The sequence below is a fragment of the Trichoplax adhaerens genome, genomic scaffold (assembly GCF_000150275.1).
Source record: "Trichoplax adhaerens TRIADscaffold_8 genomic scaffold, whole genome shotgun sequence".
Classification (NCBI taxonomy): Eukaryota; Metazoa; Placozoa; class Uniplacotomia; order Trichoplacea; family Trichoplacidae; genus Trichoplax; species Trichoplax adhaerens.
This window is the reverse complement of record NW_002060950.1, coordinates 2,862,222-2,886,458: the sequence shown is the minus strand read 5'-3', so window position 1 is coordinate 2,886,458 and position 24,237 is coordinate 2,862,222. Positions and strand designations below refer to the sequence as shown.

General features: G+C 33.3%; 3 protein-coding genes across 3 annotated transcripts; 1 reads left to right on the top strand and 2 right to left on the bottom strand.

Annotated features, from left to right (window-relative positions):
• Positions 1-52: 52 nt before the first annotated feature.
• On the top strand, positions 53-670 carry TRIADDRAFT_58755 (uncharacterized protein; the record flags this gene model as incomplete). Its single annotated transcript, XM_002114808.1, has 1 exon — positions 53-670. The coding sequence occupies one exon, from the start codon at positions 53-55 to the stop codon at positions 668-670; it is 618 nt and encodes a 205-aa protein (XP_002114844.1).
• Positions 671-3,756: 3,086 nt separating this feature from the next.
• On the bottom strand, positions 3,757-9,588 carry TRIADDRAFT_28339 (uncharacterized protein; the record flags this gene model as incomplete). The annotated part of the gene is made up of 3 exons (XM_002114642.1): positions 3,757-4,457; positions 4,731-4,866; positions 9,436-9,588. The coding sequence occupies 3 exons, from the start codon at positions 9,586-9,588 to the stop codon at positions 3,757-3,759; spliced, it is 990 nt and encodes a 329-aa protein (XP_002114678.1).
• Positions 9,589-19,487: 9,899 nt separating this feature from the next.
• TRIADDRAFT_58753 (uncharacterized protein) lies at positions 19,488-23,781 on the bottom strand (the record flags this gene model as incomplete). The annotated part of the gene is made up of 11 exons (XM_002114641.1): positions 19,488-20,291; positions 20,393-20,524; positions 20,747-20,981; positions 21,079-21,107; positions 21,217-21,337; positions 21,479-21,599; positions 21,673-21,735; positions 21,928-21,965; positions 22,150-22,379; positions 22,671-22,816; positions 23,670-23,781. The coding sequence occupies 11 exons, from the start codon at positions 23,779-23,781 to the stop codon at positions 19,488-19,490; spliced, it is 2,031 nt and encodes a 676-aa protein (XP_002114677.1).
• Between the last annotated feature and the right edge of the window lie 456 nt (positions 23,782-24,237).

Genomic DNA, 24,237 nt, shown 5'->3' with positions numbered 1-24,237 from the left:
ATTCTTTATAACTTCAGGTTTGAATTGGAGTAAATCAGCATTTTTAGCAAATATGTGGGGCAAGGTAATGATTATATGGTACGCTTACATAATTTCAACCGGCTTTGCTAGACACCTTTCACATGCTGCATTAGGTAATTTTGTTCAACAGCAAAAGACTTCTTTCGATTGGGATGATGCCTATCAAGGAAAATCGAACGCTTTAGTAGGGCCTGCTTCACAACAGCAAAAGACTTCTTTCGATTGGGATGATGCCTATCAAGGAAAATCGAACGCTTTAGTAGGGCCTGCTTCACAACAGCAAAAGACTTCTTTCGATTGGGATGATGCCTATCAAGGAAAATCGAACGCTTTAGTAGGGCCTGCTTCACAACAGCAAAAGACTTCTTTCGATTGGGATGATGCCTATCAAGGAAAATCGAACGCTTTCGTAGGGCCTGTTTCACAACAGCAAAAGACTTCTTTCAATTGGGACGATGCCTATCAAGCAAAATCGAATGATTGGGCAGGCACTTCACTGCAACAGCAAAAGAACTCTTTCGATTGGGACGATGCGTATGAAGCAAAATCGAGTAATTGGATCAGTACTTCTATGCAACAGCAAAAGACCTCTTTCGATTGGGACGATGCATATGAGGCAAAATCTAATGATTGGATTAGAAGTGCTTGATAAGTTCGATGATGATGCAGCTTAGCTATTTTGGACTAGATACCGGTACCTAACTCATAGATTATTTCAAGCAAAAAGTTATTACAACCAGAACGCGTTATCATAGCTAATCAATCGAGAGAAATGAATTAGCCTAACAAATGAACTATTTTACAGCTTATACTAACGCTTCCTTATAATTATAATAATAATTACAGCCTTTACTTTAGACTCAAGCTTACGATAAATTGAAAGTTTCAACCAAAGCTGTTGTTTTAATTATCATTTATTAGATAAAAAAAGTAGCTAGTAATCACAAATATTTCACACTGTTACTTATACTATTCATATACAGCAGTGAATGCTACACCTTTTGATTGCTGCATTGATTAGTTTTTGCACAATAAACTATTATGTATCTTTAATGTCTATGGCTCGTAACGAAAAATAAAAAAATTGGTCATTCGCTATCAAGCAGATTGGCAATTATTAAGCAAAACCGATAAAGTGAATCTCAATAATACACTTGATGGTAGTCTTTTTTATTTTATTTATCGAACTAAAGAAAAATTGCAAGAAATAACATGGTTATACTCTTACCGTTAAAATCTGATCAAAAGTAATTTTTAACTTTAAACCTTAGAATTACTAATTTATTCTTGCAAGTGGTCATTATTTACGTAGCCACAACATTTAGTGTAAGCTCAGATCGCTACCGTTGCACAGGCAAGTTATCTTCCAGAACTTACTTCTCAATCCATTCGTCTTTTGATAAAAACAATGATTTATGCGAACTGTTTACTTGAATTATTATTAAGTTTCCCTTTTCATTAATTACCCGATAGACAAGTATCGGATCACTTAGTCGCCGGTTGATTTTTCTTAAATTTAATATTATACTTTACTACTACGCGCATTATAGTTATTAATTATTAGAGTCTATGATTATCACAGATTAAATATGTTTTCACTAGCCATAATGAGCAAGCATAACCGCAATTTGAGACAGATTCACAATTAAATGCATTCCTTAGCCACTCGTAAAATCTATGGTCAACTCTTGTGATCAACTAGTCACTATTTTCATTTTTAATCTTTATCGGTAAATTTTAGAAACTAATATGGAACAGTAATTTCATACTAAGGAGTTAAAATATGCTTATATGCCTTTGTCAAATTCGATTTTGTTGCAGGACAGTCAGTCAGTTACACTGCAGGCTTATGCTCATCTAGCCTATACCTCTGTACTACCTTAATTTTCGAGTTCATTCATGTTAAAGCTATTTTTTGTTAAAATTGTTGAAAAAATTATTTTAATAATTTTTAGGGTAGGGGAATTATCAATAGGATTAATGGGCGGGTTGGGAAATTATCGGTACAGTAATAGGGTTAGAACCGCTGCATTTAGTTTTAGACCAATTATATACATTACTTAATTTCCCGTTCAAATGAAATTGTCGTATTCAGCACAAAGCAGTACGTTAAAAGAAAATTTACAGGTAGATTATCTTACTATATATGCTTCCTGCGGCAGAGTATATGCATGAAAATATACGTATAAGTGAGGCTTTTTCTCCTACAGTACCTCTATCAGTCCTGAATGCTCATATTGATTGGGGAATCGAGGGCACATCAACATACGGAGTTTCATAACGTTATGTACGCAAAATGCTGAATCTCACAACGGTGCCATTGCTATGTTCTTTAAATCTAGTAGCGTGCTCAGCATTTAGTATGACAGTCGGACGAAAAGCAGCCCAATGACTAAGATCCATCAAAAATACCGTTCGACGCTTCTAACCTATTATTCATTTTTGCAATGAATAGATGTACAGCGCTTTTTAACATTTTACCGCTATAATCTAATTAGAAATTAAATTAATAACTCGCATTTCATATGCTTTAGAATTAGCAGTATTCACTCATGATTTGAACGCTAAAAAGTGAAATCATAATTACCGCATGATTCCAAAATGAAGCAATTTGTATGTTAATTTATGCAATAAGTCTATAATACGCCGTACAGTATCAAGTTTGGACTCATACAGTATGGTATTTCACCGTAGAGATTGTCACGTCCTTGGTGTTTTAGTAGTCCACATATATCACTCCATCATAGCAGGTCAAGTAAGAAAATGTTACCGTCATATCCCAATACAATTTTGCTCGATTACATTTTATTAGTACTTAACAAATACTGGTATGATTGTATAGCAACTTGTCTCGTAAACTACTGACTACTGTATATCCGGAACAAATCATTCATACCAGCTCATACTATAGCGGCTACATTCACTAACTACAGCAAACATGATACACAAACCAGATACATTCCTCGACAAAATAGCCAGAAAATATCTTTGTCATCAACGGCTTACAGTTACAAACGTTATCGTTAGATACTACAGCGTATCATCACATTGTCTAGACTGTAAGTAGCTCCAAGATGATGGTGTAATATAATACCAAGTCTTGTGCCTAGATCACGTTGTACCATCTTGCTTGGTAAATAATACACGTATACAGTAAGATACTAACATGTAAATACTGCAGTTAATGGTATCATTTATCAGTCAAAACATTAAATATAATACTTGACATTTAGCAATTGGTAAGTAAATTTAACTCGTAATACTTTATCAACAGTCACTAACTAAAAATATCATTAATAATTAGCTGGCCAACATCAAAGTATGTAAACCTTAAATTGCTCATTAATACCTCAAACCAACGATCATCAACTGATATCGTAAATGCACTTTATAATAGCACAATTCATGTCCTTGATATATTTTCTAAAGTAATGTAAATTTGCTACGAAATTTTATAATTTCAGCAATCGATTGCCACACGTTGGATAATTTCTAAAATAATTATACTACATGTAAGGACAAAGATATTACATACAAATACACATTTTTTACGAGAAATTGCCAATAGTCTTGTCGAAATTAAATTTTTCGTCGATGTTGTCGGTGTCAAAATCGCTTTCTTATGGTAGATAAAACTAACTACGGTCGATTTGAAACAGCTGGAATGGTTGCCTACCCTAACAGCATCACTAGCTGCAACATTATGATAATATAATTGGTCCTGAAGTCTTAATTTTACATTGCCAACGAGCCAAATTTCTCAATTAATGGTTTTTCGTATGCCTTGGCATTTCTTTCCATAATTTCGCGACAAGGGCCGAGTAAACGTTCAAATGCGTAAACGTCCAATTCAGCTAAAGTTACATTACCAAGAGCATAGGCCGATGCTGCCCTAGGATCCTTTTTTAGCCACGCAAGTTCGCCGAAGTAACTGCCAACTGGACACTCTGTTATTTTTACTTGTTGGCCACTTTGTCTGTTTGATTTATCAAGCATTCGGATTTCGACCGCACCTGCTAATACAAAGTATAATTCGTACGCTTGATCACCTTCCTTAAAGATACATTCACCATTCTTATACTTTTTTAAAATTAACGCATCCGCAACATTTTCCAATTCGTATGTACTCAGTTCTTTCAATATGGTTACAGATTGTAACAATTTACGGAATTCTTCCCTCTTCTTTCGAGCAGCTTTTAAGACAATTTGTCGGAACATTTCACCACTCAAAGTCCATAGTACACCGTCCGTAGAAGCACGCACTGTGGCCGATCGGGGGGTATTGTACATCAATGCTAGCTCGCCAAAGCTACCAGAATTATCGTATTTGAAGACAACTTCACTTTTGCCGTCTCGTTTAACAATGGCTTCAAAAATGCCGGCATCAACAATATAGAAATTATCGCCATCATCGCCTTGACGAATAACGTCATTTCCTAATGATAATAAATCGTTTCATATACTTTAGATAAAGCTTTGTGCACTGTATCAAAAATTCCCACAGTAAGAATGAGTACAGAAAGCTGATACTATCGTCATAACCTATTTACATAACGATATAAAATTATGGAGTAACATTATAACATTATGCTAATTTCCGGTCATTTATTCTATATACAAGCGGTTGTTATAATTATTCATAAAGACGGTATGATGCTCAGCTATGCATGCCATCAATTATCCCGATTTTGATATTTAATATTTCTTACCTTTAGCCACACACTTCTCGTACATTGAGTCAATAACTAATTCACGTTGTTCATCATTTAATGCTTTGAAAACGAAGGTTTTGGTAATTGCACTATTTAATCGAGCCAACTGTTCATCACTTTTAGGATGTTTAACCTAAAGGTAATAATAAGTTTTAAATATTTCTCTACAGGAATAATTTCTTTTTAAAATTTAAAAATTTTAAATCAGTTAAAGAATTAACAATATTAGCTGTTATAAAACATAGATTGGATTTCAGCTAAAAATGATATACTATATGAATTTATAGCATCTATATACGTGTCAGCAACCTTGCAGTAGCGCAAATGCTGCTATACTACTTATGTGTAAAATCACCCCACCCTGAGCCAAAAGCAGTTTAAATTACGTTGAAGCTATACAATGATAACGACAGGCTGTAACGATGATGATGTTAAGTCAATAGCACTAATATTTAATCACTTTGCACTTCAGTTCCTGCTAAAATCTGCTATAAATCTGAGCTAAAAAATTACAATCTACAAAATGTAAATCAATTATCAGATGTGTTATTTTTAGTTAGATCATTGATGGAAGACCCATTAATTGTAAACCAAAATGTTGAGCTAATTCTTAAATACCAGGACAACAAGAACAGGTGAAGGAAATTAGACAATAGGTTCAGATGTAATCATAGTAAAAACAAATATCAACTCAACGGATACTAAAAGCAATACCTATTTGTTATTGTTTCATCTGGATTTAACTTTTTCCACTACAATAACATGTAAATGTGGCTTCTATTTATGTCTTGACCACAAGTACAGTAAGTTAGTTATATCTTTATACTTGACAGGAATATAAAAATGTCAATAAAATAACTAGTCGTTATTATTAGCTAATCAGCAATTATGACAGTCTTGCATTGACTTGAAATATAGTAACAATAGCAGTAATTGTATTATTACAATATCCACAGAGCCAGACTATGTTGAAACAGGTGCATGTTATTCTAATATTGTTTGCACTACGTAGCGGTACTACTGATAGATATAGAATCATATCACAATATGAGACTATTACTCAAATATCATTTAGTTGAGGATATAAGACGCCAAAGAAGGCATAACCCTATTGTACTAATCTTACTGTTACAGCCTTACAGGAAACTATCACGAAAAGATTAATACCTAAAATTCAATTACAATTATTTCGATAATTATAATAACATAATCACCAATCATTTCATTCGTTAGACTGCTTTTGATATTTACTTCATTAATCGAGGCCTTCAGTATTAATACTAACTTCGATCATAAGAATTAATAGTATTTAGTTAATTTTCGTCCAGTTGATTACATATATAGTATTCGATTTAATTAATTCTTTTAAGAGTCAAGGCTGATTACGTCTGCAATACGGTGTATATTTAGTATCATTAATGATAACGTGATATAAGTAACTTTATGCCCTATTTTTTTAGTTTTGTTATTAGACTATGAATATACAAGTCCAATTAAAAAGAGCCAAAGAAAGTTACTAAATCTTAAGGCGTAGTTGATAAAATGTATTCAAGAAATCAACTAGACATAAAACAAAAGTTTGATCATTGCATTATAATTATAGATTATTTAAAGTCCTACCCTTTCAAAATATCGATAAATTGTATTCATATTACAATTATTCTTTATAGAGATCACATGTAATGATAGGTTATAAGGTATATGTGAAGTAATCATACTAAGTTAAAATCTCTCATTAAATGCATTTTCATTAAGTTTCGAGGAATTATAATCCATCGTTTATATCATTAAATATCATTTATAACTTAATCAGTAATTATGATGAATATTTGAAAGTAATTTATCTAAATCTGAACGGATTATCATATAACTCCATCTAATAATTTATAATGAGTTTCTATATTTAGTCATGATAACTAGCAATAAGGTATGATAAATAGTTAAAAATATAAGAAAAAGTTATCACCTTCACCGTAGACGACTGACGGATTAAATTACACATCATTTACATCTAAATTAAGTTGCTTTTAGGAATCCTATAATAACTGCTCTTCAATAACAAATTGAAATTGAGTAGATACATTTGATATTTCACATAAGAAGGGTGTATCGAATTTGTCGCTCGTTCTAAATACTCTATTCGGTAATAAATCATCTGTGTAAAGGACTAAAATTCATTTCAATTATTTCAGATCATAGATACCAAATAAAGTGTAGCATTACAATATCATTTCCGTAATTTGTACAATAAATTGCCTCTCTACGTACAATATAGGCTGCAATTTTAAGTCGCACTATATTCGTAATTTTATCATCCAACAGCTTAACGATTTGATCTTGCTTTTGGCAGGAATGCAAAATGATGCAACAGCAACAAATCTCATCTAATAATATTTATAATCGCTGATCGGTATAGCATATACACATGACGACTCCTTGTTAACCTTAAATTGCATAACGACGATATTTAAAGGTTTTTATATTACATGGAATTTAAATTTTATCGGTATGTTAGCTGAAGCTACAAACATCGTCAATATGATATAATTAAAGAAAGATATACGCTAATTTTTGTACTAGTTCTGATTGATTTTTGAAATAGTAAAACCGTAGAATTAACAAATAGGTCAATTAAATAGCATTAACTGCGTAAAAAATCGCAAGCGTAGCCTTTAATCACTGAATATTAAACATCAGATATTTGATACACTGGCAAATCTTCCATCGATGGCATAGTACCTTTATCCCACATACGAGAAATCTATCAACTCTGTACAACTTCTACTGATTAACTTATCCATCAGAAATTGTTTAACGAATTAAAGCCTAAAACAAGACGCAGTACGTATGCACTATGGGTTTCTTTCTAATGTGCTAATGTCGTATTAAAGTCGTATCAATGTCGACTCTGTTAACATCTACTGTAAAAAATACGATCACATTCGTCAGCGTAATATCGATGATTATAATTTTGCCTATGCATTAAGTACGGTATTATTTATTTATTGCAGTCTTATCCTTAATATACTGTATATCATCATTTTTACTTCGTTATCATAGCAATCGCTGAATTCAAAGCAATTTACCAACTGCAAAAAGAATTTTTCCAATATTTTAAATGTTGGTCTTTTTGAACATTACAAATATAAAAAGATATAACAGATTGACGATAATATGATACGATAATATATACAAGTTTAGGGTTATAATTTTAAACAATAGTACAGTAGTCGAAGAATATCGTACAAAAATGTATTGCAAGTATTAAAACGGTATTTATGCCCCCGGGTTTGATGTATGCCACACAAGAGATTAACGCGTTTAAAAAATGAAAAAAGAAATGATTTAATTAATGGCTTTATGAAACATAAATGACTTAAAGATGACAGAATTTTACTTTATCGATCAAGATGTAAATTTGCTTTCAATTCAATATATTTATGAAAGAAAAAGAGGTAAGTGCTGGCATATTGAGATATTAAAATGACATAAAAAGAAACCCGATACAACAGTCATAGTCTTCAATAATCCATATCATTCATACTTTATCAATATTGCATCAATAAGTATCAATATGAATATCGGTATATTGAAACTCCCATATGTCATCATTTCTAAACTAAGTACGAAGTACTTATTAATAAGTTTTTCCATTACTAGGTATGCACTATATTGTGCGGCATGATAACACCAATAAGTGGGGATATATTAAGCTAATAGTATCTGCCACTACAATAAATTTGCTTAAAGGGACCTTGAAACACAGTACAGAAATTTATCATCTGCTAAATTATAACATCGTAGTTTTTCGCCCTCTGTCAAAAATTCCTCAACTTGGACGTAATATTGTAATGCATTCTCTATAAAACGATGATGCGAAATTTATAATGTATATGTTTCACTGTGATATTTAATGGTTAGTTCATAGTGAAGTTTACTGCTTCGCTGAATAATGCGAGATACATAAGAACTAGCGCAACGATAATGTTATTTTGAAATTTGATTTTAAATAAAGTAACGTTCATGTATTTAAGACACAATATCAAATACTTATTAACTTATATTCTACTTTACGGTGATAATGGCCTATAAACTATAGTCCTTTCATTACACGGGGTGAACAATATTGAAAAACGTCACGAAATTGAAACGCATATTTTCATATCTGCAAGAGTCGATCGACAATTAATAGCGAATATTATCAACGACGAAAGAATTATATAATAGGAAAAAATAGTAAAGAAATAAAAACAGAAAATGCACTAGATTCTATAATGTCCATGTCATTATTCCTTCAAGTTATTTTCTCATAGATATACTCGTCTAGTTCTCAAAATTCGTTAGCAAATATAGTCATTTTAACACGGTATCTGCAATAATAATTCTATAATTACTATGCATAGCTACAGCAGACAGAAAGGTTCGCCAATATTATAAGTACTGTACTGTACATTCTCAATGTTACTTGAAATAAAAGAATAGGAAACAGCATTTAAATTCAGAAACCATTTGAGTCACAGGATGATTTGTACATAAATCAGTAATTGCTATATAACTTTTTATGCCTTAACAGAAATCATTTAGTTAAATTAATTGAAAATTGATAACTCAAAATGATAAGTCATCGAAAATTAATCAACATGACGACCATGCATTAATACAGTGTGATTATGCGAGCATTACTCTTATCATGACTTACCACTACTAAATCTTTACCAGATCCTTCTTCTTCGCCATCACTATCAAAGTTACAAGCTTCAGCACTAATCGACAATCTCCTCGATTTTAAATATCGTGAATGAGGCAAATTGGCACCGGCATGGTTAGCCAATGGTGATAAATTGTCTTCTTCCATCGAGGTGGTCAACTCACGTCGTCGCTTAATAATGATAAACTAATGTACCTTCAGTTTCTTTTCAACCAAGACAAGATAAGTGCACAATTTCTATGACAATACAGTAAATAGTAGTTAGGATAATTATAATAAAACATAATAATAAAGTAATTACGGCTACATTATGTCTGTCTATTTAAAGGAAAAGTCACCAAATCAATCAATTACGTGCATCTATTTAACTGTCGAAAATGGTAACTTATGATAAGACATGAGAGTATCAATATTATACACAGTACATTACATGGCATAAATATATATTCGCACGTACACTCAATTTTTTGCGTGTGTCCATTAATATGATACTGTCTGTAAGTAGGTAACAATCAATGCTCATCGTGATCGACACGTTTATACTGTACACGAAGTTATACAGTACTGTACATAGACGTGTAAGAAAAAAAATTGGTATCCTATACATCTTGGTAGAGAATAGTTTTTTATTTCCAAGCTACCACATTTATCTTTAATGAACTATTCATAATCGAAGCGCCAAATTGTCGGATGCTACATGACAGCTTGGTAATGTAGCAATTACGAACTAATTTATCGCGCTGCTAAACTTTGGAAGCATTTATATGGTTACTTTTTTGTTTTTTTTCCTTAAAGTAGAAAGCTTTTAACTCGATAAAGCAAAACATATTCATGAAATAACGGTTATAAATTCAATAACGTCATGGAATAATCAAGTCTAGAATGCAATCAAAGATATATAGATACGATAATAATAATTAAAATGGGAAGACATGAGTTGAAATGATCGTTATTAAACATATTCTACTGTGCTCATATTTTTTTATTTACCGGATTAGTGATATTAACAACATTCATTAATATACTCATAGCCTTATGTCCAATCAAAAGATCACAGATGACGTTAAGAATTGGAGTCATTACGACAATAAAATCAATTACAATGGTATTTGTATAATATGACGAGAAAGTAAAAGTAATAAGTGTTTACTGAAATGGTAAAAAATAGATTTGACCATATAATACAATATCTACTAATACATGAAATAGTTTGCAGAAAATAATATTGTGATCAAAATACGACAGTACAGTACATAGCGATGATTAATATCCACTAGATATAACGTACTGTAGCTTTAATGATGGTCACATCTTCATCATGCCTAGCTTAAATCATAACTAATAGGCATAGTTACAGTTTAAAACATGACAACCAACAGAAATCGATTATGATATGCACTATGTTTTTAAGATGCAAGAAAGCCTCTATTTTTTATTGTATTAACTGAGTTATCTTCAAACAATATATTAAAGAGTCTTTCATGTATTTTTTGATGACAATTTTTGACATGAGTGAAAAACCCAAGAAAGGAGTTAATTGATAATTTCTCAAGAATCAAAACATGTTGAATCACGTCTATTGGCAAGTTTCAAGTGCATCCAATTCTATAACTGACAACCCAAGTGTGTCTCGTCAATGATAATAAATAAAAAAATATCAAATACATGATCTATTCAAAGTTAAAAATATCAGAGTGTACTATACGATCCCATTTTTTTATTATGTTTGAATATTTGAGATACGCGTATATATAGTATAGAGTATGGCGCAGAAGTTCTCTCCTGCTTCTTTACCCTTTTCATATATTTTAGACTAGTGGAAGACATTTGTTCTTGGATGAATGGATTGTTAGGATCAGTGCCCATGTTATGTACGTAAGTATATATTTGAGTGTAAAATCTTAAAAAATAGAACAAAGCAACGGTAACTATTATCATCTTCAGTACTACACTAAATTAGAGATACATTCATCCAGTTCAGTTACAAAAGTTGATTTCACGAGATTGGGCTTTACTGTCATTTTCGAAAAAAATGTAGTCATTAGCTGCTAAATAAGAAATTCAACAAATATATAGGAAAAGAAGGAGTACTTGAGCAACATACTGTAAATCTTTGTCGCTAGTATACATATCATTTTGCTCTAGCAAAAGCAAACTAGTTTAAATAGGAACTCTACTTGTACTGAGAGTCATAAGAAAATATTGATCGAAACACCTCAGTAGACATGTGTTGAAAAGTCAATAAAAGATAGCATTGTATGTGGCATACTGTAACTGCTATCATAAAAATTCCAGGCCCATCGATCTACGGAACTATTCAAGCATGAGCGCTGCTAACAACTATTGTAGTGTATCATATCAATTTGCATATTCTCTTATTCGGTATTATTGCTGCTTTGCAAAATGTGTTTGATGATATGATTTGCCGGATGCAATAATTTGTCGTGGTTTACTAAGTATCTTGGCAAAGCCACAAGTTCATCGTATCAATACGAATATAACAATCATATAAGTTGCTGGCAGATATCGAGCGTTGCATGAAGATGAATGGTAGCGAATATTGTTCTCGAACTATTGTACCCAAGTACTGTAGGTGTCACCGTGAAGCCGAAATGAAGATTCACTAGTATTCTACGAGTATATAATCATAGTCAAACTCAGTCGTGTACTGCATTAGTTAGCAGGATAATTTTATCAATTCATGATAGCCGACTTCTCCCCAACTACTGAAGCACTACATGGGAAGCAATAGCAGTCATTCTGGTCACACTCGGTGTACTAGTACAATTACAGTTGCTATTGAAGTCATCCATTATAATCATTCTACTATAATTACTTGAGATGGCCATCTCTATTAACTATATAACGTACTTGTTTATATAATCTAATGAGTATAACGTGTCTACTTTGTGTTACTAACTTCTTTACATTCATGTCACTTCAATCACTCATCATTTCCATATTATCTTGCTGCTATCTAATATTAATTGGTCATTAGCGACTTATTCAACTTGTATGATACAGTACATTACGTTCAATGACGGAAATTACATGGCATCGAAAAATTGGTTAGCCTAGAGTTATACTTATGGGGCCAAAATTTTGACCTTGCAATCTGTAGTTGAAGCAATCTCGATATAAGGTATATTAAACATCCAATTGATTTAAGATGAATTTTAAAGATATGAGTATATAATTGGTCCTAATTAGTTTAGGGTAATAATTTTAACAAGCATACATTAGGAGTAGATTTAAAAGGAAGAATTTATAGAAGTATAAGACATCTTAATATTAAAGTGAACACATTAACGAACTAGCCCAGACTATCATTTATGCTGGACTACAACCACTTTCCTGTCCGTCTACTAGAGACCTGTATCTGTCCTGTAAATTACCTATTGACTAGAAATGAAATTTTGACTACAGCACTCGTGTTTACTGAACTCTTTCATCAGGCATCGTAGCTAGCGTAATATAGAAATAGAGCTAGCAAAGTAGCACTAGTCATCACTACCAGAAGCTACTGTTGAAGTCGTTGAAAGCGTATTCAACATACCGGTATCTAGTCAAGTGCAGTATTGTGTGGAATGATCGACTGCAGTTGGTCGGATTCCTTGAAGCGTAGTAGAAGCCTAGGACATTACAATTTTGACATCAATTGGTACAAAATTGATCACAAATACATTTAGTGGGTACCTTTCTACAATAAGAGAGCTATGTGCCTGTAGGAAGGTTAATAACGATAGGTCTTTTTTTTTTTTTTTCCAGTATTTTACTTCTCGTTTTTACTATGCAAACAGAAGGAAGAAATGGGATCCCATTGCACAGTGACAGTGTACAGTGTACAGTGTACAGTAGTGTGCAATTGTAGTAGACGATCATAATAAAAGATTGCGTTCAGTTCGTATGTGTGTGTCCTTAACGTCGAACGATCGAACCGCAGCAAGCATGGACCAATGGGGAAATTATACTTGAAAAGATACAAAGACAATATCAAATACTTCCATAACGACGTAACACAATTCTTCAACCATGAAAATCTATGGTCGGACAAGCAGTTAATCCTATATAAACTTGTATCTAGTTTGAAAATTTATAACCCCCAAACACTACAACTACAAATCACTCTACCATTCCTTCACTTCCAGATCGAGGACATGCAATGGAATGCAGTTGGTGTGTGTGTCACTCCCGTCGAACCGCAGCAAGCATCACCTACTGGGAAATTTTGAGTAGTCCGTGGTACATGGCTACAACCAACTTGGCGTGTCTCTACAACGTATCAGGATAGTACAGTCCATACGTCCACTGAGTACAATCAAAGTGACTAGCGTCAAGCAAAAAGGTGAAGCAGACCCAAGACACGAACTACCGCGACAAATTCAGTACATCGATTGACGCAGTGGGTACTTCACCTTGCTTCAGCGTCATCATGATTCTGACTGGGCAATGGGCATGGAAAGCCTACGGACTACCATAATGGACTGCGTGCTTGTGTCCGGCATTCTATCCGGCCTAATAATCACGACAGCAAGCGGTGTAGCCCAGCAACGTATCGTTCAACCTCCATACATCATACAGTTCTTTATGGATAATTCTGATTCTGGCATCATTTTGTACGACGCTCTCGACTTTCTTTATACCAATCCTTATCGCCGTTGATCAACGTTGTGCATCAAGGTTGACTGTCACTCGGTGGCCCGTAACGAGTTCCCCCCCCCCCCCCACACAAAAAAAATTGATTGACTATCTGTTGTTTAAGCTCTACACCAATAAAAATGGAAGTAGAGACGCCAACATTGGATGAGTATTTCCAGTGGCAAAAAACAACAACATCGATTGAATTGGAAATAGTCACTGAAAATATCTTGCCCCTGTCATTAAACACTCTTTTGAATAATTTACCAAAGTAGAACATGATAAAAAGTGCATCATGCTTGACTAAAAGATTTCAAAACTGATATCTTCAAATTGCTTTCAACGCTATGGATCATTAATTGGATATTCTACTATAATCGACGCATTATAGTGTAATTACTCTATCTGGACAAAGCGCTAAGTCGCTAAAGTCATTTAGATCAAGTCAGCGCAGTAGCTAAGATATCGGTTATGCTGCTAATTAATTAATGAACTTAAGCACGTTATCACAGTATTACACAGGGAAAATGTCTTGTAAATATCTTCTAATCCACATAGCATGCCGAGTCAGTCTTGGTACAAGCTCTACTAGGGTAATATATATCATACAATACAAAGTATGTCTAAGAAAAATGAATAGAACACTATACACTATGTTGGAGCCGTTGGTCATGGTAACATTGCAATACAAGTGGACTATTCGCATTGACAGTATTTGTTGTAGATTAAGAGTATTTTACCACCAACACTAGCGGTAAAACATTGAAACTAGAATGAAAAGACTGGCGTTGTCAGACTTTAACCTTCATTTGCAAGTACTGAAATATTCTATGACAAACCAGTATTGACTGTGCCCAATAGACATGTCACAGTGATACTACAGTACGTTCGACGCGTACCAATATTGCACAAATGGCAACTAATTTATATCGGAAACAACAGGATTATATGAAGCGAACACATCGGGTAAATAGTTCTAACAAATTCCAAAAGAATGAGCCAAGAAATCATTCTAACATTATAAGATTTATAGCACATTTCCCATTTGAGTGTCTTACCACAACATCACTCATAACATTTATTTAATCATGTCAGTTTATTAACTTTCTTGGTTGGAGTGACTAAGCATGCCAGTTTAAATTGCCATTCTCTACAGTACAGTGTAACCGTGCTTGCTACAGCGTCATTGACCATTTGCAATGGCAAAACAACAAATTGAACACTTACTTATGTATACCAATATATTATCGACTTACAGTGCGTGATGAAGAAGAGGATAGAGTCTTTCAAATACGGAAATTCACCCTTCAGCTGTCCTTTAAAGTTGCTACAAAGTGTCGGACTAGCTTATGCAAGACAATACGATGTAAGGATAGATTGTAATAATTTCAAATTAAATAGACAAGAAGGAGAAACTGTCATTTCTTCAAGTCATCAACTCTGATCTGAGCGGGTTAGTCCCGTGGCAAGGCTTGTCAATGATTGTGCCTAGCAAATCAATGTTTTCCATTCATATAGACAGTATAGTGTATACAGTAGTGTCCTGGCACTGTTGTGTGATGGAGTATCATGGACTGTACAACGGGTACGCGCTGTTGCTGTGCGTAGTGTGTACAGTACACTGTACAGTATCTCTCCATTGCAGTACTGTGCACTGTACACTGTACTGCGTACAGTACTGTATCATACAGTACATAGTATTGTGTCAACAATCGGATTGTACTGGATACTGTAGCACTGCGTTACAGCAGCTGCTGCTGCAGTCGTCGTTCAGTACAGTAACTGTATCACCATGGAAAATCAATTCAAAATTGTTTTCATGAATGAAATTGATTTCGTTACGAGTATAATCGTGCTGTACTGCTTTCGGTGCCTTCTTCTTAATTAATCAATCATTGAATTGAATTAATTGACTGTGCATTCAATTTTAGATGATTGTCGGATAGGCCGATAGATAGCTAGATGTTCTTAGCGAAGCAAAAGTGGCCCGTCGTCTCAACTATAGCATCAATCACATTCTGATTGAACAAACTGTACACCGGAAACTCGTACATCAATACAGCCAAAGAAAATTAGTTTTGATTGATTCAAGTCGTGATTTCGCCTCCAGGATTCCTCTTCCTATTGAGTATTGACCCCCTAGTCAGAAATTGAACTCCTCCTTCTTTTCTTAACTCTTAACACTTACGTGATGAACCGATACGTGTAGATCGTAGATATCAAAATTCCTGATGTGTATTACAATGGATAGTATTCCACTTGCCTTGCACGCCAAAACCTCTCAATACAGCTCTAATCAGCAATAACGATAGCCGTTTAAATAAAATAAATTAATGCTGTAGCGCGGATAATGTTGCATAGAGCAGTACCGATATGGCTGACATTACAACGTACATACAACCGATTGTTCCCCATTCTTTTAGCATGAAGTTAACCTGATTGAATTTGCCTTCGGGGATGATTGCTAAAATCACTTAAAATATTGTAAAACTGAGTACCTAGAGTTTTACTATGCCGATTATATAAATGCAATGACCAGCTACTCATTAAGACATCGTTGTATATGAACATAATACTTTAATAGCCATTGTACATATCATGATTGCCTTCTGAAAATGATCGGCTTTTGAGAGTGGTGTTTTAGTACATTTGGTAACATTACCAAATAGACATAACTGCTGTAATATCTTCCCAAAGAATGTCTTTCAAGATTAAAATAAATCGAACAGCTCATTTTTACTCCATGTAGGAACATGGAATACAATATGTAAGCTTTCTATAATGGGGCAGTAGCAAGAAAATCCATGCTTATGATAAGATAAAGAGAATCGAGAACTTCATTATAGATGTAGTAGCTAATTTTTATTAATCATTAAACTAAAACGAACAAACAGACATTAACTTCAAGTATAGAAGCTAATAGTTTTTTTTTTTACTCTAATTTAATAACGGATTTAATAATAATATTACTAAACTTTAATCAAAAATATTTCATTTCATTATCAATCAATTATACGTATATTCGACCCTTACTACATTTTAACTTAACAACAATTATCTTCATAGATAATTCATTCATACCACATCGATGACAAATAATGTCATCAATAGCTTATTAATTACTATTAAAATACGTTAATGACCTGTATTTATCAACGGATTCATCCACTAACATTACAATATTTCAATCTAAGTTCTAGCAATAATTTATAATCTTCCTTGTCCTATCTTAATCTATCTTTCAATCAATGACGCTCAATATGTCGAAGCAGGATATACTGTATAATAGCTGCTTTTGTCTCATGCCCATCGATAGTTGATGCATTATCAACAAAGATGCACTGTAAATGAACTACTAAAGAGAACACAAGCAAGCGTTAAGATTAACTATTCATGATGTCATAGTAATTGCATCTTTATAGATGAAAGAATAATACCACTCTCAATTAATTATAATGGCAATTATCATAATACAATAATTAACGGTAGCATTGAATCATCTTATTATTGCTTTAAATATTATTTGATTTTGGCTTATTGTTTATTAGATGGACTAAACAATTTATGGTGATAATTAACGCTGACGTTAGGAAAGACGTCATCACCATTGTGATCCCACCGGTAACTGTGTATAGCAAGTCTTGAATAATTAAGCTTTATGTATTCTAAAAAGCTTGCATACAATAATGATGCTAATAACATGTTATTAAACCCTATGTTATTCTTTAATTGGCTGAATCTAGGTGTATTTATAAACTGGTTAGGCCTGGTTTAAGTAACTTAGATTACATTTGTTACAAGAGTGTAACTCACTTAAATCCTTTATGCTACATCGGAAATCTTTATTCTCATATGCATACATAACTGCAGTAGCTCAAGATAAAGCTTTGCTTAATCATAATAAGACCCACATAAGATTAGATAATATGTTCATATGCTTAAACACTAGAATTTCTATATTGGTCTTTCCAATAGTTTATTAGTGATATATATTATTTTTTTCTCTTAAAAGGACATAAATTTAATATGTACATTTTACTGCAGGCGTTGTTGAAAATGGGCTAAAATTTTTCATTTACTTATTTAATGGCTTTTCATATTATACTAATTATCTTTCTAGTATCCAAAAGTCTACTCTCTATTGATTTTTAATGTTCAACATAACATGGCGGACTATCATAGCTACTTTAATAAAGCTCGTATTTTGCTTGCTCGAAGTTAAAAGCTACTGCTGCAAAAGAAATTAAGATAGCCAATAAAATCACTATGTTCAACACTTCCCACTAAATAAAGTTATGCTATGGATCTTTACTATATTTCAAAGTTAGCAAACTCTTTGCAACTGTAAAATTTCTTTCCCTATCGTACATAAAATAAGGAACAGCAGCATCAGCAATAACTCCTTTGTTACGTGAAATAGCTTTGTTGATGAATGTTTTACGCGTAAATCTTTATAGGTTTTTGAATACTACAACTAGTCATTTATTACTATATTACTCTCTTTAATTGTCTCGGGAGTGATAAAGTCTAAATTCTTAGATGACAATAATCATAATATACGCGCATTTAATGCCTCACCTGTTATCATGGTTATCACTGTACCAGAAATGCGCATATTATCACACATTTTTCAATCGCAAGATTATGAAGACAAAAAATTTTTAATTTATAATAATATGATCTTATTGGTACAGATGCCTTAGATATTATGATACAAGTATATTAGAAGGATAAAAAGTGTACTTACAACTTTAGCCGTAATTTTATATAAAATAATATACGAGTATTTTATGACATCAAGGATTAGCCAATGTTCTCATAATCATAGTTTACAACCAATACATACACATGAGGAATTTATACTAATACACTAGTACCTGATCAAATTTGTAATACCGTATTAGAGATTATAAATTTTACAATTGAACTGATTGTTGTGATTATCTGGTACTTGGAAGTAGTATCGTATATTAAGTGTGAAGTATACAAAGTTACCCACAACTCAGGATTTAATCGTAATATAGAATAACAGTTAGGTAGCAATAACTAAAACGAAATGAACATATATAAATGAGTGCTATCAAATCAGATCAGATTACTTATGTAACAGATTACCATATACCACTAAACCAAGCCCATCATATTAAACTTTTCGCTTATACTCCATTACTCCCTTTAATTTATGAAAAATATATGGTAATTACGATAGAAAAGCTACATTAATCAATTAAATAATCTGTGATATTAGTAATAATGAGACAAGACAACTGCAAGTCATATAAGTGTGATCTATTGTACAGACTAGAATCTGGTATAAATCAAGACATTTTTATGAGTATGTATATCGAAATGAAGACGAAATTGAAAAAAAAAGGTGGCTTGAGATGCCACCAGGCCAATAATTCCAACTAAATATTCTCCAGTTCACTTAAAGATGCTTTAGGTGGTACGGCATGGTACTTTCTAGGTGTTCCTTTCGGTACAATTAATCTAGGTCGTTTGTCATCCGCATTAACTTTAGCATCATAACGTGGAGATGCAACTATTCTCCGGGGAGACGAACATTCATCGAATGAGCGCTTTTGATGGCAACCATGAGAAGCTAGATGGACTTCCCTATATTCTTTTTTCTCAGAAATGATTCTTCTACGGTGTTGACTATCCGAATATGATCCATCGTTTCTCGTAGTAATTGGCCGACGAGTTCTCACATTTGATGTCCTTACATCACCGCGGCATTCTTCTCGAGGGCGACCAACAGCACGCTCAATGCCACTTTCTGGCATATCATCACGAATAACTTCCACGCTAACATGTTGACGAACGCGTACTCTAGTTTTTCTTGGAGGTGCTTCTAGCTTTTTAGCAGGATCATTGACTGAATTTGCACTGTCACGCTTTATATTACTATCACATGAATCAATTTCTTGCTTTTCTGCACTGGATGTAATATCACCATAGCTCCTGATAGACTTAAATAATTTACTTTGATGAGTAGGCTGAACAATTTTTTCCGTACTGCGACAATGATCGCCCCAAGCTTTGATATTTGCAATTGCTTGACTGATTGCTTCCATCCATCTATCTCGATCATCTTTTGATTCAGCAGATAAAAATACTTCTTCTAATTTACCATTCCATAACACATTCGATAGTAACAAGGAGTTGAGCCTTCTCATTCTTAATCGAGGTGCACGTTCTATTTTGCTATCCTATAGAAAGTCAAATGAGCATTTTGGTGAATATCCACCCTTCCAGCATAAAAATGTAAAGCGGACATGGTCTATCAAATTACAGTATCATAAAATCATACTTTCGTTAATTCAAATGCCACTTTTGTTGGCTGATTTTTTTCTTCATCTTCAGAAAACATCCATCCATAAATGTATATTTGACGCAAACAACACCAGAATCTAATCCAGGCAGGCATACCTTCAACTGTTAACTACAAGAAAAGAATTTCATTGATACCAATTGTTGTACACTACATATCATGTTGTAAAATAAGCCTGCTAAAAATTAATTTAGAAATGACACTAGGAAGGTATTATCCACTTTCCAAATCGACTCTGGGGTTTAATTATTTGATTAATAACCTTAAGACATACAATAGACTCTAATTTTAAAGAGTAGTGAATGTAAACTACCTTATAAGTTGTACTCTAACCTGGACGTTAATATAATCTTTAATTATTTCTTCGCCAGAGCAATTTGGCTTAATGTACAAACGACAGGAGAATGCACCAGTTGTGGGTAAATCAAATGGAGCTGAAGCTGATGTAGAAGAAGCTGATAGGCCAGATGGTGCACCTTCGTACAGAATATGTGTTTGAGGTTCCTTAGAAGCATTCGACTGATTTAGGTAAGCATGACCAATAACGTAATATTTGTAGCTGTTGGAACTATTACATAACAAGAAAAATTGTATAGTTTTAGCTATATCACTTCTATTCCTTGACAAAGCTAGAATAACACAATCCAAACCATAATGTTGCCTACCTCAGCTGGGAATTGGCGTCATCCTTGTCCTGTTCAAAACATTAACAAAAATAGCTATTATTATATTTCCCATCCAATATTGGCATAAAGAATTTTAATTAAGAGGGAAAATCAAATAACAATTTTCCGTGCTACTACCGATTTGCCAAACTTTCGTCGATTAGACTTATGCTGATTGCCTTTAAGGTGACTATCGGTTGAACTAATCGCACAGTAAACTTGAATTTCCAATATAAATTTGCTGTCTACTTCGCTGTTACTAACATATTCGCGTACACAATAAATTATATATGAAGTTAATATTATTAATCAAGGAAGCTATGATTCTATTTCAGTAAGTTTCCCAGTATACTCAATGTATGTCAACGAAACAATTTGTACAACAAATCAGCTAACTCACAAAGTAATGACATCATCAAAGGTGACTATCTTCAAGGCTTTATCGATATCATATATAAGACCAGTATCTAGTACTTCTGAGCCCAGTTTCAATACACAAAATAAGCTATAAGTGCGATTTTCTGTAACGGAACAAAGTGAATTTTAGTCCTTGCGGTGAAGTAACGATCACTAATGCTTCGAAGCATCTCATACCAATATTTTCTTTATTCAATGTAGTAACATCTACATTTTTCCATTGCAGAGGAATCTTGATTTCTAGGCATTAATGATTTCGAGTTGAAAATTAAAGAATAATGAGTCAGCGTTAGTTAAGATATATTCCCCCAGCTAATCTCAATGCAATCATTATTTTCTTTAAGCGACAAATCGCCAATAGTGTCACAATATAATGAAATAGAATAATTTCATTTATTTACGCCAGCAAATCATAATGTAGTTAGTTGTTACCTGATAAGCTCAATTTACTTTTGCATGGTTCAAAGGCCCTGATATTTCAATATTGAATAAAAAGATGCAGCCATAATTATATTTCTAATCAATTGCAAAGTATGAACACGTGCTTATAATAATTTCATGTTATTTACTACAGTGCAGTAACGCTAAAACGAATGAATAAAGGCATTCGGTTTAGTCTACTACGTATATGGCAATACAGCATACTTTACGTACCATTCGTTATCTTGTTTTGATGGTTTCTTATTATACTCTTGTCGACAGCAGACTTCGTGCTGCTTTTGTAGCATTGACATCCACGTCATAATTCGTGTGTTGCAGGTGATAAGGTTTTTACTAGCTCCTAATGCTTGCTTAGTATTTAACTGAGTTGCAGCAAGAAACTTATTGATACCATCCCTCATAGTAATTTCATGATCGATGTTAGATTGTAGACTTTTGTCTTCCTATAGATGCGTACATTTTATAATGAATGCATGAATAAGATGCCTAATATAGTAGTTTTACAGGGCAAAAAGTAGCATAAACAAAATATGATTGTGTACAACCAATTCAGCAAGAATTACAAATGATGCCTTAACAGTATTATAATATTCACTAGAGCTATTTTATGAACTTACAATGTCATGATTATAAATTTTTTAAGAGAAAATACTCGACCTATTTTGCTGCTGCATGCTAGTTAATGTACTAAAGTGTTCACATTAAGTGTATAACATAAAGTCTGGTATTCATACCCTAGAACGTACTAAATAATTTGATTGTGTCCTGCCTTCTTGCATTTTAGCTTTGTTCTTAATAGCTGCTGAAATCATATCTCGATCGCTATCTACATAGCGTCGCTGTTGTGAATAACGATTTGCAGTTGATTCCATATGTCTTCCTACACAAAAATACCAATACTTATTTTTAATTAATGTGCTATAAGGTTTTTCAATTTTGTATTATTAAAGTAGCATTGAATTGCTTCAAATTCTCCGGCATTAACATTCCTGGAAATTTATTTGTTGATTTCATAATAACGATTTAATTGATCATAACACTAGGCTGCTAAACTCTATCTATCTCTAATTCAGACAATCTCTATTAATGGCAATGCAGTATGCAAAAGATTTTATAGTATGATTACATCAACAAACTTGGTGATTTTGATATTGTAAGCTACCTGTACACTAACAATATTGAACTCTTATGTGCATCAAGACTACTGTTCTAGATAGTAAGAAATACGATTACGTACACTACTAATTCTCTATCTGTGACTAGTCTTGAAATAAGTCATACGAGTACAATATTCGTACGCCGTGTGCTTGGCTTGACCTAGAGCAATTCTAGCTTACCGTGAGCAGATGAATCGAATCCCTATACAAGCTATTCTTCTTGGAGATATAATTTTCCAGTTGTATTTCCCTTTAATTTCTTCTGTTTTCCAACAGGCAACTTCATCCACGTAGCAATTAGTCAAGCACCAAGTATTCTAGCTTACCGTAAACAGATGAATCGAATCCTAGCTCCTTTACAAGCTATTCTTCTTGGAGATATAATTTTCCAGTTGTATTTCCCTTTGATTTCTTCTATTTTCCAACAGGTAACTTCATATAAGTAGCAAGTAGTCTAGAGCCAAGCAGAATCCTTCCACTTTTCCGCGATGCTACGCCTTCAGTTGTCAACACTCTACAACCACTCGATCGATAGCAAATCAGACCCAATCAGTACCAATCATTCAGGTGAAAGACCTCTAAAGACCTCAAGATCGCAATCGGCACTATAAGGACTGTCCAGATTTAAATTTGCCGCTCGACCAATCATTTTAGAGTTCGGTTTACGCATGCGTATACGGTCGCCCATAGTCGTATGGTGACTCCCAGTTCAATGTCAGTCCGTAGTCCGTACCGTTACATCGGCAATACTATATTATTATTTTAATCTTAGATGGCAAAACAAGAAACAAAATTGATGGTCTGCCATCGAGGTAAAAAAGCCTTGTCTTTTTACTCTATTTGCTTCCTTAAATGTGCTGGGCCACTCGTCGAAGCCAAACCAAGCAGCCAACGATAGATGCAAACTGGAATCAATGCGGACACTCGATTCTCATGCGGTGCATGATATACTGTAGAAGCTAATTTGCAGGCTGCACTACAACCGCTGGAATGGTTTACGCATTTGGTTATGAATTGGTGTACTAGTTAATTAAGTAAATAATTGGCTATAAAAATCTCGTATTTAGGCACACCAAAGGCATTGATTATGCCATAGTATTCTTATGAATAATACATTTCAACATGTGTAAAATTCTATCTGAAC